Consider the following 17,700-nt stretch of genomic DNA (forward strand, 5'->3'; position numbering starts at 1 on the left):
ACTCTCTGTTAAAGAAGATTCTAGCATTTCTGAGATCTTCATTCCTCATTGCTTGCAGAGGAGCGTTGTTCTTGCCTAAATGCCGGTGGCATTATACAATTACCCCAATATGTCCTAAAACCTTAATGGGGTCAATATTCAGGAGCAGCTCTTACCCAGACACTAACCGGAATTTTCAGCACCTTTTACCCGGATTGTGCCACTGCAAATCAAGCACTGACAGGGTGATCCAGAGGTAAAGTCTGGGCAGACTCTGCCAACATTCTATGGCATTACCGGGATAGCTGCCCGGGTAACTTAGGACAGGAAAAAGGCTGCCCTAGGCTAGTTGGGTACCAACTTTGTACGAGGGTCCTTCAAAAAGTTTTCACACTTTCTTATTTTTGTGGGAAATGGTAGGGGAGGGAGACGTGGTAAGAGGGTATAAGTACATAAGTACTTAAGTAGTCGCCTCCGCCGGGGCAGACAGGGTCCATCCTGCCCAGCGGTCCGCTCACGCGGCGGCCCATCAGGCATATTGCCTGAGCAGCAGTCCCTGACTAATTTTATGCCTACCTCTACACTTATCTCTAAACCTTCCACTGCTCTTATCTGTACCCCTCAATCCCTTTGTCCTCCAGGAACCTATCCAGGTCTTCCTTGAAACCCTGTACTGTGCTATTTCCTATCACGGCTTCCGGAAGGGTGTTCCATGTGTCCACCACCCTCTGTGTGAAAAAGAATTTCCTTGCGTTTGTTCTAAACCTGTCCCCCTTCAATTTCATCGAGTGGCCCCTTGTTCTTGTGGTTTCTTTCAAATTGAAAAATCTGTCCTTGTCAACCTTTTCGATGCCCCTCAGGATCTTGAAGGTCTCTATCATGTCTCCTCTGAGTCTCCGCTTCTCCAGGGAGAACAGCCCCAGCTTCTTCAGTCTGTCAGTGTATGTAAGGTTTTCCATACCCTTAATCAGTTTAGTTGCTCTTCTCTGGACTCCCTCAAGCATTGCCATGTCCTTTTTGAGGTACGATGACCAGTACTGGACACAGTATTCCAGATGAGGCTAGTCAGGCAAAACAGGGAGATTATGTGGAGAAGTGATGTAATTTGCATTTAAGATATTAACCCCTGGGGGGGCTTTTACTAAATCGTTGAATGCTCTGCCCTACTTCTGACACTCATAGAGTTCCTATGAGTGTCGGGAGCAGCAGAGAACATTCAGCGTGCTGGTCTGTGCTCAAAAATAAGTGTGGAAACTTTTTGAAGGTCCCTCGTATATCGGCATCCCTCACGTTCCTTCAATATCTATACGATGCGCACAACCATCGCTGTGGAATTCTCTAAATTGAAGGCATTCTTATTTAAAGACGCATCCAAGGTTTGACCGTCCTTATCAGGACTCCTTGTCATTTTAATAGGGTTTTAGCAGTGCTAAGAAATTTAAAACCACCTTTCCTTTTGTTCTTACCCGTTAGTTTCTTTTCTATTTGATATTGTAGTTCTTCCCCCTTTTCCTCCTGGATCTGTAAGTTTCCATGTCCTATTTGTGTTACTGTATTGTAAAATAACCTGTTTTTTTTTTAGCTGTACACCGCCTAGAAACTTTGTATAGGTAATTTAACACATTTTTAAGAAAACAGATATTGCAAGCTGGTAACCAGGATGATCTGGGTCTAACTCAGTCCACCCTGGTGTGAATATTGACTGGAATACGTTCAGTGTCTCCTTCTAGTTTCATGTGTGTCAGGAATTAGGGAACTAATGTAGTTCAATTATCTTTCCAAACAAGACTTTTCCACCAAGATACACCTGACCATTTGTTTTCCTTCCTTCTGAAGCTCTGTTCTGCGATTACTACAACCCAGATGGAGAATGTGAGTGGCACTACAAGCCCTGTGGAGCTCCCTGTCTGAAGACCTGCAGGAATCCCAGTGGGAAATGCGCTAATGAATTGTTAGGTTTAGAAGGTAAAACAAAATGAGATGATCTCACTTACCTACTTTCCCCTTTTCCAAGTTCAAAAGATTCTGGAACACTTTCTATACAAGCAAAACTTAAAGCAGTTTAACAATAGCCAACATATGGTACCCGGTGTTACCAGCGTAGCAACATTAAGAAGAAAAAAAGGAGAAGGTAGCAAGGGAGAGGGGCAGGAGGTGCACAGGAGAGCATGGAGGCAGTGGCGTTGTGAGGGTGAAAGGCAACCGGGATGATCCCCCCCACAAGCTTCTTCCCCACCCCCTCCTGCTGCATGTGTACCATTTCCCTTCCCCCATACCTCTGTAATGTTCTTGAGTGAACAGCAACCCCCAAGCTGCTGTCGTGCCAGCGTTGGCTCTTCCTCTGACATCACTTCCTAGGTGCGGGTCCAGGAAGTGATGTCATAGGAAGAGCCGATGCTGGTACGACAGCGGCTTGGAGGTTGCTGCTCACGCCAGGAAGCTTACAGAGGTACGGGGTAAGGGAAGCGGCACGCAAGCACGGCAGGGAAGGAGTGGGGGAGAAGGCCCTCACCAAGATGGCACCCGGGGTGGTCCGCCATCCCCCCTCCCTCACTACACTACTGTATGGGGGTTCAAAGCTACATAGGAAGAAGATACAGAAGGAAAAGGAGTGGCTTGGCGTATGTAGGGAAGAAACAGCAGTTACTTGTTTATAATGTGCTATGAAATCTTGAAAGAATGCCCCTATGCATCTATTATCTTTCATACGAGGAAGTTTGTCCACAGCCGCAGTTTCTTACTGAATTCCATCAGAATATGACATTCAAAGCAGAGCTGTCCTTCCAGGCCAATAACACATTTTACTACTAATATTACTGCTATTTATTATATCTATAGTGCTTGCTAACAGACCCACACAGTTCTGTACATTAAACAGGCAAGAGACGGTCCCTGGACAAAAATGACATATTATAGCAAGAATAATTTTTAACAATTTCTATTGACTGAGGGACAGACTGTATTCAAAACCCAAGACCTTCCAGGTAACAGAATACGTAATGGGGCCTTACAAATTCAAGCTTTCAGGCACATAACTACATACAGTTACACCAACCCAAAATGGTACGGGGAAAATACAACCTCAGATTTGTATCCCACAAAGCCAATATTAGGACCAATCATGAACAATTTACACAGGCCAATATTCTATCAACAGCAGCGCCTAAGTTAAGAGTGAAACGCTGTTTAAGAGTTCTTTAAAAGACATTTCCAGGCGCCTATTAGCACCTAAAAAAAATGACGCCAGAATTGCACCTCCGGAGGCACCTACTAGCACCTAATGCCACCGTAGGCATAGCTAACAATGGAAGTGGCGTTAGGCGCGATTCACATCAAAGGTAGGCTTTGAAAACCCCGGCCTACATTACCGGCGCCTACCTAAGCCGGAGGCACAATTTTTTAAAAGGCACCATCAACTGATTGATATGCGATCGACGACACTGTATAGAGAATCCGGACCATGGTGTCTAGAAGACTTGATAGATTGAGTTAAGGATGCTGGAAAAAGAGTGTCATGACACAGCACTCTAGAAGCATTCTCGATCTTTCGGATTAGTCTGCCCATTAGTATTTTGTTTAGCTTGTTTGCTGATATGGTGCGAATGACGCAATCCAAGTGGATGCAAGTAAACCCTTAAATCTACATCTTTGAGCCAGGAGCAGAGGCACTATAGCATCATCTCCCTGTACCTCCCCCCAACACACACAAGCATTTTGGAGGTCATTAGTGGAGGCCCTCAGTTGGATCCGCTTTTGTCTTTTGGCCTCTTCCCTCAAGCTATTTGTGAGGCTGGGGTTGACTTCGTTATTTGAGTAATGATTTTTCAATAATGGCTCTTTTGCTTAAGGGCTCATTAGACTTTCCTTAGGTCTCAGATATGTTACATTATTTGCCGGTTAATGATGTTTGTGGTTTTTCTTTTGGATTTCATTGCTTGTTGTGTGTTTTGTAGGGGTTTTTTGCGTGTGTGTTTTAATATTGCTGCTCCAGTTGAAAGATTAACTTGTGGCATGTGGTTCCTCTATGGTCCTCGAGATCTACTGGCAGGCCAAGTTTTCAGGATATTCACAATGAATATGCATGAGAGAGATTTGCCTGCACTGCCTTCTCGGTATGCAAATCTCTCTCATGAATGTTCATTGTGGATATCCTGAAAACCTGGCCTGCCAGTAGATCTCGAGGACCGGAATTGGGCAGCCCTACTCTACGGTAATGCTTTTTTTTTTTTTTTTTTTAACTGTATGAGGACTGGAATCATTTCCATCTTTACATTAAGTAAATACAGTGGCTTTTATCATAATTGATTTAGATACCATATTACTACCATTGGTTCTCTGTGTACCTTATCAGTTTGCTTAACCCAGCTGGCATTCACTGTACCACGACCGCTGCGTGACTCATGCCTCAGAAATGATTTGTTTGTTGAAATCTCAGTTCTGCTGCTTTGTGCATTTCTCTTCCCTTTCCTGTAAATGTTGCATTTGCCCAGACACTCTAGATCTGATGTGCTTGGGATAAATAGCTCAACAAAAGAGAAACAAAGCTGAATGCCGATACTGAACAATGGGTTTCTTGCCTCTTCTTCTAATGGCAGCTTCACCAGTGTAAAAGATCAGTAGGTCATGGAAATTAAGTCTCCCTTTTACAAAGCCGCGCAGCAATCGCTCTGATGCCCATTCAGTTTCTGTGGGTATCAAATGTCTTGTGTGCTGCCCTATCATCAACGGGAGCTCTTTTTTTGCATTATATTTTTTATTTCTCCTGGATTGCACGATGCGTACATAACATATCGAGTAGAAATAAACTGTAACCTTGTTAGGGACCACAAGCCAAAAAAGGCTAAACTCCTCACCCGAGGATCGTAAAGTTTAAGTATAGGTGCCCCAAATATTTTTTCTGAATTCTGTGACTTTAAGGCCTAGATTCACTAAACTCACCGATCGGGATCGTTGTTGGGCGATCCATGGCCGAGTTTTGCCGAGCGACCGATTCACTACAGCTTCAGCATGGCAAATGATCTGATCGGACGCACGCCCACAAGCGATCCCACGGATCGGCGTAGAGCGATCGAGACGCATGCGCAGATTATCCTTGTTGGTTGTAGATGCCAATTTGCGCATGCGACCCATAATAAAGGGGGAGGGGTGGCTACAGTTTACTTTGCTGGCCCTACGAGTGGACATTGTAAAAGGAATGATTTTTGTGCAGCCAGATTATGGAACAGAACACGCGGGTTAAAACCACGGGCTAGCACTGCGCTTCTGCAGAATATATAAAAAGGGAGTTCGTATGCGTATGTAGAGATATTTTACTGTTTTGCAGTTATATTTTTTATTTTGATGGTTGGGGTTGTAACCTCAATACTGGGATTTCAGGGCGGCAAAGAGCAGGAGAGTCGGCAAGGGGAGTCGCTTCATTTTGGATCGGCAAACTCAATCGGTGTTCCTTCTTCTGCTTAGTGAATCGATGCCTTCCTACTTATGCATGTCATTTTTCCTCATTTGCATGAGCGGATCGGATTGGGTGGGAGATTGATCGGGCAGAAGGTTAGTGAATCGGGTCGGGGTCAGAGAACGATCGCAAACTGGTCGGGACACGATTGAGACACGATCGGTGCCTTAAATTGAGTCGGCCTAAGCTCTCCTGCCCTGGAAATCAGCACTGCATGCCCAAATTAATTCCCCTGGCCCTGCTCCCATTGAAGGATCCTAATTCAGGTGTTCAAAGCAAGCCAGCACATTTTTTAATGTCAAATATCTAGTGAATAGCTCATTAAAGTTGAGCACCTAGACCTTTTCAAAACTGGTCTATAAAGTTTTATGGCGTGATAAAGAGTTATTGAGCTGAACCAGTTCAGAAAGGTTTTAACGAGATGCCTCTTTCTGATGTGGCTTCCCCCATTGCTCTTAGGATGCTATCCCAGCTGTCCATCAAACATGCCCCTCTTTGATGAGGATGAAATGAAGTGCGTTGACAGATGCGGCTGCTATGACGATGAAGGCAACCATTACAAGCAAGGCGCAGAGGTTCCCACAACTGAGAACTGCCAGTCCTGGTATGTTTGGTTTCAGATAAAAGCTTTATATACAATCTTGCATCTGCAGGCCAGTCAGTTGATCCCACTTTTCCACACTAGAAGCATTTTATTTACGATTATGTTTGGCAAAATTTTACAATTATGACCTGTCTTAGTATCCCCCCATGTACCCAAAAGAGTCTGCAGAATGATCATAAGAATGAAAGCAATCTAATTTTTCTTCTTGAGCTTAGTGATTTTCACTAATGCTAATTGGCACTAGTTGGAATTTACACGCACAACTTGGTGGGCACCTTCTATACAATGGTGCATATCGGTTCTGTGTGAATCTCGAAAGGGGCTTGGCCAGGGGAGGAGCATGGGTGGATTGTGGGTGTTCCTAAAAGTTAATAAAATATGCCTGATCTACACACAATTTAGTCACTGATTATTTCTTGGACTAAATGGATGCACTTTAATATTTGTGACGTGTATGGCTGCTAAGCACAATTCTATATATGGCACGTGCCTCTTATAGAATCACGCTTAGCATTACTCTGATCGACTTAGTTTTTTTAGGCGCCATATATAGAATGGGGGAGGGGTCTAATCTAGTCTTCGATTTATATATCGGGTCATCTCTCATTGGAGCTCGACTCGGTTTACAAGTAGTCAAGAGACCAGAATATACATAAAATAAGAGTCACTGTGCCAGCTAAAAATCCAGTCCATGGTTTCTAACTGATCTTTCTGTTTGACAGGGAACTGTCAATGATTTTCATTTCTTGCAATTTTGCTCTTTGGGGGTTCCAGCTCTGTTAGGGGCTATTCTTCGGGTTGCCAGATTTTCCAATCGGAAAATTCGGACCCCCCAGATCTGCCCCCAGGCCCGCCCAGTTCTGCCCATCCCCGCTCTGTAACGCCCTAATCCCATCCCCAGTTCCGCCCTAGCCCCGCCCTCTCGGCCTGCTCTTGTCAGACAGGAAGTCCACACATGCCCGGATGCATGCACGGACTTCCTCCCTGCCCGACGCAATTTGAGGAGGCTTTTCAAAACCCAGCCAAAGTGCTGGGTTTTGAAAAGCCGTCCAGATCCCTGGACATGTCCGTGGAAATCCAGACGTCTAGTAACCCTAGCTATACTGAAGCGTGTCTGTACAAGCAATTGCTCAGAGATGGTTTTTCCCATACTTTCACCCAACTCACTTTGCCCACCACTGCGGCTACGACCTCTGGCTAGGCTCCTTTTCAGAAGGCTGCAGTTGAGGCCTTTGGAGGATGGCTGCGTCATTGCCAGACCTGGAGAACAGAATATCCATTTAACTGATGATCAATAAGCCCCCTTAAGAAAAATCCAGAAAATTCTGTTTTCTGTGCAGTTGCCTTAATAATAATGTAAGGCCGAAACTTGTTAGAATTTGGAATTGTATACCACTTTGATGCATTTGGGAGTAGGCAATCACATGCCTATAAATACATAGTGGAAGTTTCAGAACTGGAAAAATACCATTAAAATAATCTTTATCTTTCCTTTATTTAGCTTATGCACCATGGAAGGCATTAAGTGCAATGACGATGTTAAAGGTATGACGTTAGAACAGTTTCTTCATAAACCATTCTGAAAGCCTTGAGCTCCTGAATGTGCCAATTCTAACCACCATTCTGCTATCTATGACTTGCAGCCTGTCAGTGTGAATATGAGGGGAAGATGTATAAGTATCATGATGTCATCTACAACACTACAGATGGTATTGGAGGGTGCATCAGTGCCATTTGTGGTGCGGATGGGAAAATCGAAAGATCTGTTTCACCATGTACCACAACCTCCACACCGACCACAACATTCCACTTCAGTACCAGTTTGCCAAGTCCATCAGTTACCACAACAAGTAGGTTTCCGTTTTTCCAACAAAGTTTACCATTATTGTGCATATTTGTAAGCATACACATACAGACCATTATCTTATCCCAGCATCTATATGTGTGAACAGCACACACGTGTAAATGAAGAACTCATTTTACATGCAGATGTCCATAAAGGACTAGATTCAGTAAACGGCGCTCAGATATGGCTGCCCAAAAAAATTCACGAAGAGCATTCTTCTATACATGGTGCTCTGAATTGTGTGCCATATATAGAAGAACACTTTCAGTCAATTTCCATGCCATATTTACTCCAACTGATACCTGTTGTAGGTTCTGGCACATAAGTTAGGTGTGGATCCCCCAAACTCTATAGTACTGTGCGGACTTGTAGTGAATGCCCCTGACCTGCCCATGCCTTTCCTAAGCCCCCTTTTGAATTGTGTGCTACAAGTTCTGCATGTGGATCTTCATTTATTTATTTATTTCAGGCGCTTACTACCCATCTAACACCTAGGTGGTTCGCAATAAAAAACATTGACATTAAAACAATTTATATACGAGGATTGTTTGAAAAGTTTGGTAAAACACATTTTGGGGGAGGAAAAGAAAGTAGCCTCCATTGAGGGCTATAGACTTAGTCCAGCAAGTTTCCAGTTTTTTCATTCTGCCGAAAAAATAGGCTTTGTCAAACTCTGCAAAATGCTCATTGACGGCATCGATGACATTCTCATTCGATGAAAATTTCTTCTGAGTCAAATTTTTAAGTTTGAGAACAGGGAAAAGTTGGACGGGACCAAGTCTGGGCAATAGGGAGGATGAGGAATCAATTTGAAGCCCAATTTGTACAATTTTGCCATTGCGATGGTTGATGTATTATTCTGGTGAAAGAGCACTTTTATGTGCACCAATCTTGACCATTTTCACTTCAACTCATCTTTCAAATGGTCCAACAATGCTGCATAATAGGCTCCTGTTATTATTTTACCCTATTCCAAGTAGTCAATCAAAATTATTCCTTGGGAGTCCCAAAAAACAGTGGCCATCACCTTCCCAGCTGACAAAACAGTCTTCACCTTCTTCGCCAAACTTTCACCAGTCGTTGTCTACTGCTTTGACTGAATTTTTACTAATTTCTTAAACATCAGGCCATTACTGCATAATCACATGTGGCCTGGTATGGCATTCCACATGACAGGACAATTTAGCAAGATGCGTGTCGTTAGTGCCCAATTATTGCTAGCTAATGGCTCGTTACCCAATAAGATGCATGCACAACTTGGACGCATACCCAAATTCAGGCCTGCAATTTTGGCCATACAAAGAATCTAGGGAAAAATGTAGAAATTGCCGGGAGGCTTGTTGGAGATGTCATTTGGGTTCGGTGACTTCTATAGAATTGGTGCTTGGCACTGATCTTAACAACACCTAGCTGTGGACGCTGTTTACTGAATATAGATGATATTTTATGAAGTATTATATGTACAATGCAACTCTGCCTCTCTGAAAACAGGAGATACTACCTTCACGAATGTGAAAGCAGAAAACAAACGATGAAGGTGACTGATAGAAGTTCAATTTCCTTTATTTGCAATGACTCAACACGATCGTGTTTCGGCCCCAACGGGCCTGCCTCAGGAGTCTAAAAACATACACAATAATTATATACACAAACATTTTAAAATGCTCATACACAATAGAAACAAAAACATAAAAACAATAAATGGACCATATATATACTCTTTAACCTCAATCATAAAATTATAAAAACCTTTTAGGCACATAAAGTAGATATGTATATCTCCAGGTAATCTAATCTAATCTAATCTAATCCTTAGGTTTGTATACCGCATCATCTCCACGTTCGTAGAGCTCGACGCGGTTTACAGTAGGAGAAATAGGAAGGAACTACAACAGAGGGTTAGAGGTAGAAGTGCTATCTCCTCCTCTCCCTATTGGCTAAGGCTCTTAACATTTGCATCTCCTCTTCCTATAGGCTAAGGCTCTTTCCACCTGCATTGTGATGTCATAGAGCTTTATGGTTATAGAAACATGATGACAAATAAAGGACAAATGGCCCATCCAGTCTGCCCATCCGCAGCATCCGCTATCTAATCTAATCTAATCTAATCCTTAGGTTTGTATACCGCATCATCTCCACGTTCGTAGAGCTCGACGTGGTTTACAGTAGGAGAAATAGGAAGGAACTACAACAGAGGGTAGAGTTAGAAGTGTGAGGAAAATTTAAAGGACTTGGGATGTCAAGATATAAGAGTTTCCTTGATTCCTAAGTTGGAGAGAGACTTACGTTTTTTGAGAAAAGCCAGGTTTTCAGATGTTTGCGGAAAACTTGGAGAGAGCTCAAGTTCCGAAGAGGGGAGGTAATAAACAGCATCAAAGGATATCTATAAACATATAAATGATAATTACACCATAAAAATACCAATTTGTATAAATCAAATAGCATATGTTTACAGGTGTCTTTTTATGCTATTTGATTTATACAAATTGGTATTTTTATGGTGTAACTATCATTTATATGTTTATAGATATCCAATATTGAGCAAGAGATAGCCACCTATATCCCGCTGAATATGCTGGTCACTGGCTAGACTGCGTGACATCACTAGTCAGTGACAATATTCATTGGCTGACCTGTTACGTCTACAAGCCAGATAGACACTCCTAAATAACAGGTCTATATTTGGCCTCTATGACATAGCCAGCCAGTTGATGAATATCGGTTTGGCCAACTATGTCAAATGCAGCTTAACTGAGACCAGAAATTCAATGCTGGTAGCCGTATGTGGCCCCCTTGCATTGAATTTCCAGGTTCGCCACAGACCGCAGGAGGTAGCCCTGCTACCTCCCGCTATCTGAATATTGGGCCCATATATGCCAGTATGCCACCTAAGTGCTATTCTATAAATAAATGTGACTATTATGCGCAGTGCATATTTGCAAGAGGGTGCACACATGGCAGAACATGGGCATGGCTCCCACTTCCATATGCAACTTACAGAACATGTACCTGCTGCAGTAAGATCCCTGCACTTATACTAGTAGGGTGTGTACTAGAATCCACTCTTGGGGCACCCGTCTAGGTGACCCTAGAGAAAGGTACATAAAAGAGCTATAAAACACTTTTATTTGTACTAAATCATAACATGATATTTTATTCCTCTGGAGGTTCGATCTTGGAATGGTGGTTGAGTGAGTTCATTGTGAGTCAGAAACTGTTATGGCAATAAGAACTTGTTCACAGTTATCTTAAACTGAAGTTATTTCTTCTTCTCCTTCCAAATAGCAACAACATCTCCAGTATGTGTTATTGAACAGTGCGAATGGTCAGAGTGGTTTGATGTCAGCTACCCAGCTCCTGGACCTGAAAATGGAGATTTTGACACTTTTGAAAATATAAAAGCCAAAGGATATAAAGTCTGCAGTTTACCTAAAGAAGTAAAGTGCAGAGCAGAAAGATTTCCTGATACGCTACTGGAGGAGCTGGATCAAAATGTACAATGTGACAAAACGCTTGGGCTGATATGCTACAATAAAGACCAACTTCCACCGATCTGCTACAATTACGAGATTCAAATGTTATGCTGTAGCTATGTGACATGCAACTCAACAACCACACCAACATCTACAACAGCTACAGAAGAAACAGCCTCAACAACCACTGAAGTTCCTACAACAACTAGTACACTTTCAGAAACTGCAAGCACTTTAACATCTACACCAACTACAGTAGTAACTACCTCATCTATTTCAACATCACCAACACCAGAAACTACAACTTCTCAAACTACCACTGCCCCTTCAACAACTTTCAGAGAAACATCTACATCAGTTTGCCAGCCTAAATGCAAATGGACTGCTTGGTTTGATGTTGATCTACCAAATCTAGGGAGCACAGAGGGAGATTTTGAAACCTATGAGAATATCCGAGCAGCAGGGGAAAATATCTGTAAAAAACCTGAAGATATACATTGCAGAGCAGAAAAGTTCCCAACTAAAACTACTGACCAAATAGGACAAATTGTGCAGTGCAATGTATCATTTGGACTCGTTTGCCGAAATCAGGAGCAAACTGGGGAATTCCAGATGTGTTACAACTATCAGATACAAGTGTTATGCTGTGATGACTATAGTCATTGCTCCACAACCACTTTTTCTACAACTCTACCACCATCAATAACCACTACTCTGCCAATACCTAGTTCTGTAGAAACTACTACACAACCAGAAACTAGTACAACGAAAGTGATCACTACACCTGTTTCAACTACTACAACCACAGAAACTACATCAAGTGTCATTATAATCACTCCAAAATCTACAGTTCCACCAGCAACTCCTCATGAAATAGAAACCACAGTCAGTAAAACAACTATACCCCCTATGACAACCACAACAGTTAAAACCACAACAGAAACTACCACTACAGAAAAATCACCAACACAGACTATAGTTATTACAACTCCTTCAACAAGTACACCAACCACTACAACAGAAAGTACACCTGTAATTACAACAGAGACAAGAGTCACAACAATCCCATCAACTACTACTATAACAGAAACTGTACCTAGCTCTACAACCACTAAGATAGCCACCACTACAATTACTACTGAAACAACTCCAATACCAGTAACTAGCACATCTACTAAAGAAACTACCTTTGTACCGATTCCTACAACTACTCCAAAAACCACCAGTACCATTACTGAAATACCTCCAACATCAACAGTCCCAATCACAACCACTATCAGCACTATAACAGAGACAACCGTTACCCCTGTAGCTATTACTACAACAGCTCAAACTACTGAAAAAATTCAAATATCCACAGTCCCAATTCCACCTACTACCAGCACAATTATTCAAACAACTACCCCAACAACTACACACTCTATCACAACCATTGAAACTAGTACTCCAAGTGCAGGATGTAAACCAAAATGCAAGTGGTCAACATGGTTTGACGTTGATTATCCAACATCTGGACCTAATGGAGGAGATATTGAAACTTATGAGAATATCATTGGAGCAGGAAAATCAATCTGCAAGAAACCCCAAAATATACAGTGCAGGGCTGAGAACTTCCGCGACATAAGCATTGATGAAATTGGGCAAATTGTAACATGTGATGTATCTACTGGACTGGTGTGCAGGAATCGGGATCAAATGGGGAAATCCAAACTGTGCTACAACTATGAGATGAGAGTTCTGTGTTGTGATGACTACAGCGATTGTGAAACTACTACTCCTACAATTTCAGTCACAACTACACCAACTACTACTTCAACAACAGAAACCTCATCTATTATTACAACAACAGAGACAACAGTTACAACAATTCAATCAACAACAGAAAATGTACCGATTACTACAACTACTCCGACATCAACAGTCCCAATCCCACCAACTACCCCACCAACTACAAACCCTACCACAACCATAGAAACTAGTACTCCAAGTACAGGTTGTAAACCAAAATGCAAGTGGTCAACATGGTTTGATGTTGATTATCCAACATCTGGACCTAATGGAGGAGATATTGAAACTTATGAGAATATTATTGGAGCAGGAAAATCAATCTGCAAGAAACCCCAAAATATACAGTGCAGGGCTGAGAACTTCCGCGACATAAGCATTGATGAAATTGGGCAAATTGTAACATGTGATGTATCTACTGGACTGGTGTGCAGGAATCGGGATCAAATGGGGAAATCCAAACTGTGCTACAACTATGAGATGAGAGTTCTGTGTTGTGATGACTACAGCGATTGTGAAACTACTACTCCTACAATTTCAGTCACAACTACACCAACTACTACTTCAACAACAGAAACCTCATCTATTATTACAACAACAGAGACAACAGTTACAACAATTCCATCAACAACATCAACAACAGAAAATGTACCGATTACTACAACTACTCCGACATCAACAGTCCCAATCCCACCAACTACCCCACCAACTACAAACCCTACCACAACCATAGAAACTAGTACTCCAATTAAAGGTTGTAAACCAAAATGCAAGTGGTCAACATGGTTTGATGTTGATTATCCAACATCTGGACCTAATGGAGGAGATATTGAAACTTATGAGAATATTATTGGAGCAGGAAAATCAATCTGCAAGAAACCCCAAAATATACAGTGCAGGGCTGAGAACTTCCGCGACATAAGCATTGATGAAATTGGGCAAATTGTAACATGTGATGTATCTACTGGACTGGTGTGCAGGAATCGGGATCAAATGGGGAAATCCAAACTGTGCTACAACTATGAGATGAGAGTTCTGTGTTGTGATGACTACAGCGATTGTGAAACTACTACTCCTACAATTTCAGTCACAACTACACCAACTACTACTTCAACAACAGAAACCTCATCTATTATTACAACAACAGAGACAATAGTAACAACAATTCCATCAACAACAGAAAATGTACCGATTACTACAACTACTCCGACATCAACAGTCCCAATCCCACCAACTACCCCACCAACTACAAACCCTACCACAACCATAGAAACTAGTACTCCAAGTACAGGTTGTAAACCAAAATGCAAGTGGTCAACATGGTTTGATGTTGATTATCCAACATCTGGACCTAATGGAGGAGATATTGAAACTTATGAGAATATCATTGGAGCAGGAAAATCAATCTGCAAGAAACCCCAAAATATACAGTGCAGGGCTGAGAACTTCCGCGACATAAGCATTGATGAAATTGGGCAAATTGTAACATGTGATGTATCTACTGGACTGGTGTGCAGGAATCAGGATCAAATGGGGAAATCCAAACTGTGCTACAACTATGAGATGAGAGTTCTGTGTTGTGATGACTACAGCGATTGTGAAACTACTACTCCTACAATTTCAGTCACAACTACACCAACTACTACTTCAACAACAGAAACCTCATCTATTATTACAACAACAGAGACAACAGTTACAACAATTCCATCAACAACAGAAAATGTACCGATTACTACAACTACTCCGACATCAACAGTCCCAATCCCACCAACTACCCCACCAACTACAAACCCTACCACAACCATAGAAACTAGAACTCCAAGTACAGGTTGTAAACCAAAATGCAAGTGGTCAACATGGTTTGATGTTGATTATCCAACATCTGGACCCGATGGAGGAGATATTGAAACTTATGAGAATATCATTGGAGCAGGAAAATCAATCTGCAAGAAACCCCAAAATATACAGTGCAGGGCTGAGAACTTCCGCGACATAAGCATTGATGAAATTGGGCAAATTGTAACATGTGATGTATCTACTGGACTGGTGTGCAGGAATCAGGATCAAATGGGGAAATCCAAACTGTGCTACAACTATGAGATGAGAGTTCTGTGTTGTGATGACTACAGCGATTGTGAAACTACTACTCCTACAATTTCAGTCACAACTACACCAACTACTACTTCAACAACAGAAACCTCATCTATTATTACAACAACAGAGACAACAGTTACAACAATTCCATCAACAACAGAAAATGTACCGATTACTACAACTACTCCGACATCAACAGTCCCAATCCCACCAACTACCCCACCAACTACAAACCCTACCACAACCATAGAAACTAGTACTCCAATTAAAGGTTGTAAACCAAAATGCAAGTGGTCAACATGGTTTGATGTTGATTATCCAACATCTGGACCTAATGGAGGAGATATTGAAACTTATGAGAATATTATTGGAGCAGGAAAATCAATCTGCAAGAAACCCCAAAATATACAGTGCAGGGCTGAGAACTTCCGCGACATAAGCATTGATGAAATTGGGCAAATTGTAACATGTGATGTATCTACTGGACTGGTGTGCAGGAATCGGGATCAAATGGGGAAATCCAAACTGTGCTACAACTATGAGATGAGAGTTCTGTGTTGTGATGACTACAGCGATTGTGAAACTACTACTCCTACAATTTCAGTCACAACTACACCAACTACTGCTTCAACAACAGAAACCTCATCTATTATTACAACAACAGAGACAACAGTTACAACAATTCCATCAACAACAGAAAATGTACCGATTACTACAACTACTCCGACATCAACAGTCCCAATCCCACCAACTACCCCACCAACTACAAACCCTACCACAACCATAGAAACTAGAACTCCAAGTACAGGTTGTAAACCAAAATGCAAGTGGTCAACATGGTTTGATGTTGATTATCCAACATCTGGACCCGATGGAGGAGATATTGAAACTTATGAGAATATCATTGGAGCAGGAAAATCAATCTGCAAGAAACCCCAAAATATACAGTGCAGGGCTGAGAACTTCCGCTACATAAGCATTGATGAAATTGGGCAAATTGTAACATGTGATGTATCTACTGGACTGGTGTGCAGGAATCGTGATCAAATGGGGAAATCCAAACTGTGCTACAACTATGAGATGAGAGTTCTGTGTTGTGATGACTACAGCGATTGTGAAACTACTACTCCTACAATTTCAGTCACAACTACACCAACTACTGCTTCAACAACAGAAACCTCATCTATTATTACAACAACAGAGACAACAGTTACAACAATTCCATCAACAACAGAAAATGTACCGATTACTACAACTACTCCGACATCAACAGTCCCAATCCCACCAACTACCCCACCAACTACAAACCCTACCACAACCATAGAAACTAGTACTCCAAGTACAGGTTGTAAACCAAAATGCAAGTGGTCAACATGGTTTGATGTTGATTATCCAACATCTGGACCTAATGGAGGAGATATTGAAACATATGAGAATATCATTGGAGCAGGAAAATCAATCTGCAAGAAACCCCAAAATATACAGTGCAGGGCTGAGAACTTCCGCGACATAAGCATTGATGAAATTGGGCAAATTGTAACATGTGATGTATCTACTGGACTGGTGTGCAGGAATCGGGATCAAATGGGGAAATCCAAACTGTGCTACAACTATGAGATGAGAGTTCTGTGTTGTGATGACTACAGCGATTGTGAAACTACTACTCCTACAATTTCAGTCACAACTACACCAACTACTGCTTCAACAACAGAAACCTCATCTATTATTACAACAACAGAGACAACAGTTACAACAATTCCATCAACAACAGAAAATGTACCGATTACTACAACTACTCCGACATCAACAGTCCCAATCCCACCAACTACCCCACCAACTACAAACCCTACCACAACCATAGAAACTAGTACTCCAAGTACAGGTTGTAAACCAAACTGCAAGTGGTCAACATGGTTTGATGTTGATTATCCAACATCTGGACCTAATGGAGGAGATATTGAAACTTATGAGAATATCATTGGAGCAGGAAAATCAATCTGCAAGAAACCCCAACATATACAGTGCAGGGCTGAGAACTTCCGCGACATAAGCATTGATGACATTGGACAAATTGTAACATGTGATGTATCTACTGGACTGGTGTGCAGGAATCGTGATCAAATGGGGAAATCCAAACTGTGCTACAACTATGAGATGAGAGTTCTGTGTTGTGATGATTATAGTCATTGTACAACCACAAGTCCTGTATCATCAGAGATAGTAGTCACTACATCAATGCCAACAAGTACAATGACAGAGACTACTCCAGTGATTACAACACCCTGCTTTTGCTATGTCCATGATCATTATTATTCTCCTGGTAAGTTCTTGTGTAGATAGATATACTATATATACTGTATGTGTGTGTGTATGTATATATATATATATATATATATATGGTAAAATTATGTTCTCACCTGTTAATTTTCTTTCCTTTAGAAGCAGCAGATGAATCCAGAGACAAGTG

General features: G+C 41.8%; 2 protein-coding genes across 3 annotated transcripts in view; one reads left to right on the top strand and one right to left on the bottom strand.

Moving 5' to 3' along the window:
- The window catches only part of LOC117352133, a 1,164,809-nt gene that overhangs the window by 1,025,990 nt on the left and 121,119 nt on the right, over nt 1-17,700 (bottom strand). The window lies entirely within an intron of this gene.
- MUC5AC (mucin 5AC, oligomeric mucus/gel-forming) overlaps nt 1-17,700 on the top strand; it is a 136,361-nt gene that overhangs the window by 53,063 nt on the left and 65,598 nt on the right. Inside the window, exons 28-33 of one of the 2 annotated variants that reach the window (XM_033928250.1) lie at nt 1,816-1,944; nt 5,891-6,035; nt 7,537-7,580; nt 7,679-7,885; nt 11,167-13,212; nt 13,750-17,553. In XM_033928250.1, coding sequence (XP_033784141.1) covers nt 1,816-1,944; nt 5,891-6,035; nt 7,537-7,580; nt 7,679-7,885; nt 11,167-13,212; nt 13,750-17,553 — 6,375 coding nt within the window. Of the gene's footprint in view, nt 1-1,815; nt 1,945-5,890; nt 6,036-7,536; nt 7,581-7,678; nt 7,886-11,166; nt 17,554-17,700 lie in introns of both variants that reach the window. The other variant, XM_033928249.1, reaches the window with a different exon arrangement.

This window comes from Geotrypetes seraphini, chromosome 19 (assembly GCF_902459505.1).
Source record: "Geotrypetes seraphini chromosome 19, aGeoSer1.1, whole genome shotgun sequence".
NCBI classification, from domain to species: Eukaryota; Metazoa; Chordata; class Amphibia; order Gymnophiona; family Dermophiidae; genus Geotrypetes; species Geotrypetes seraphini.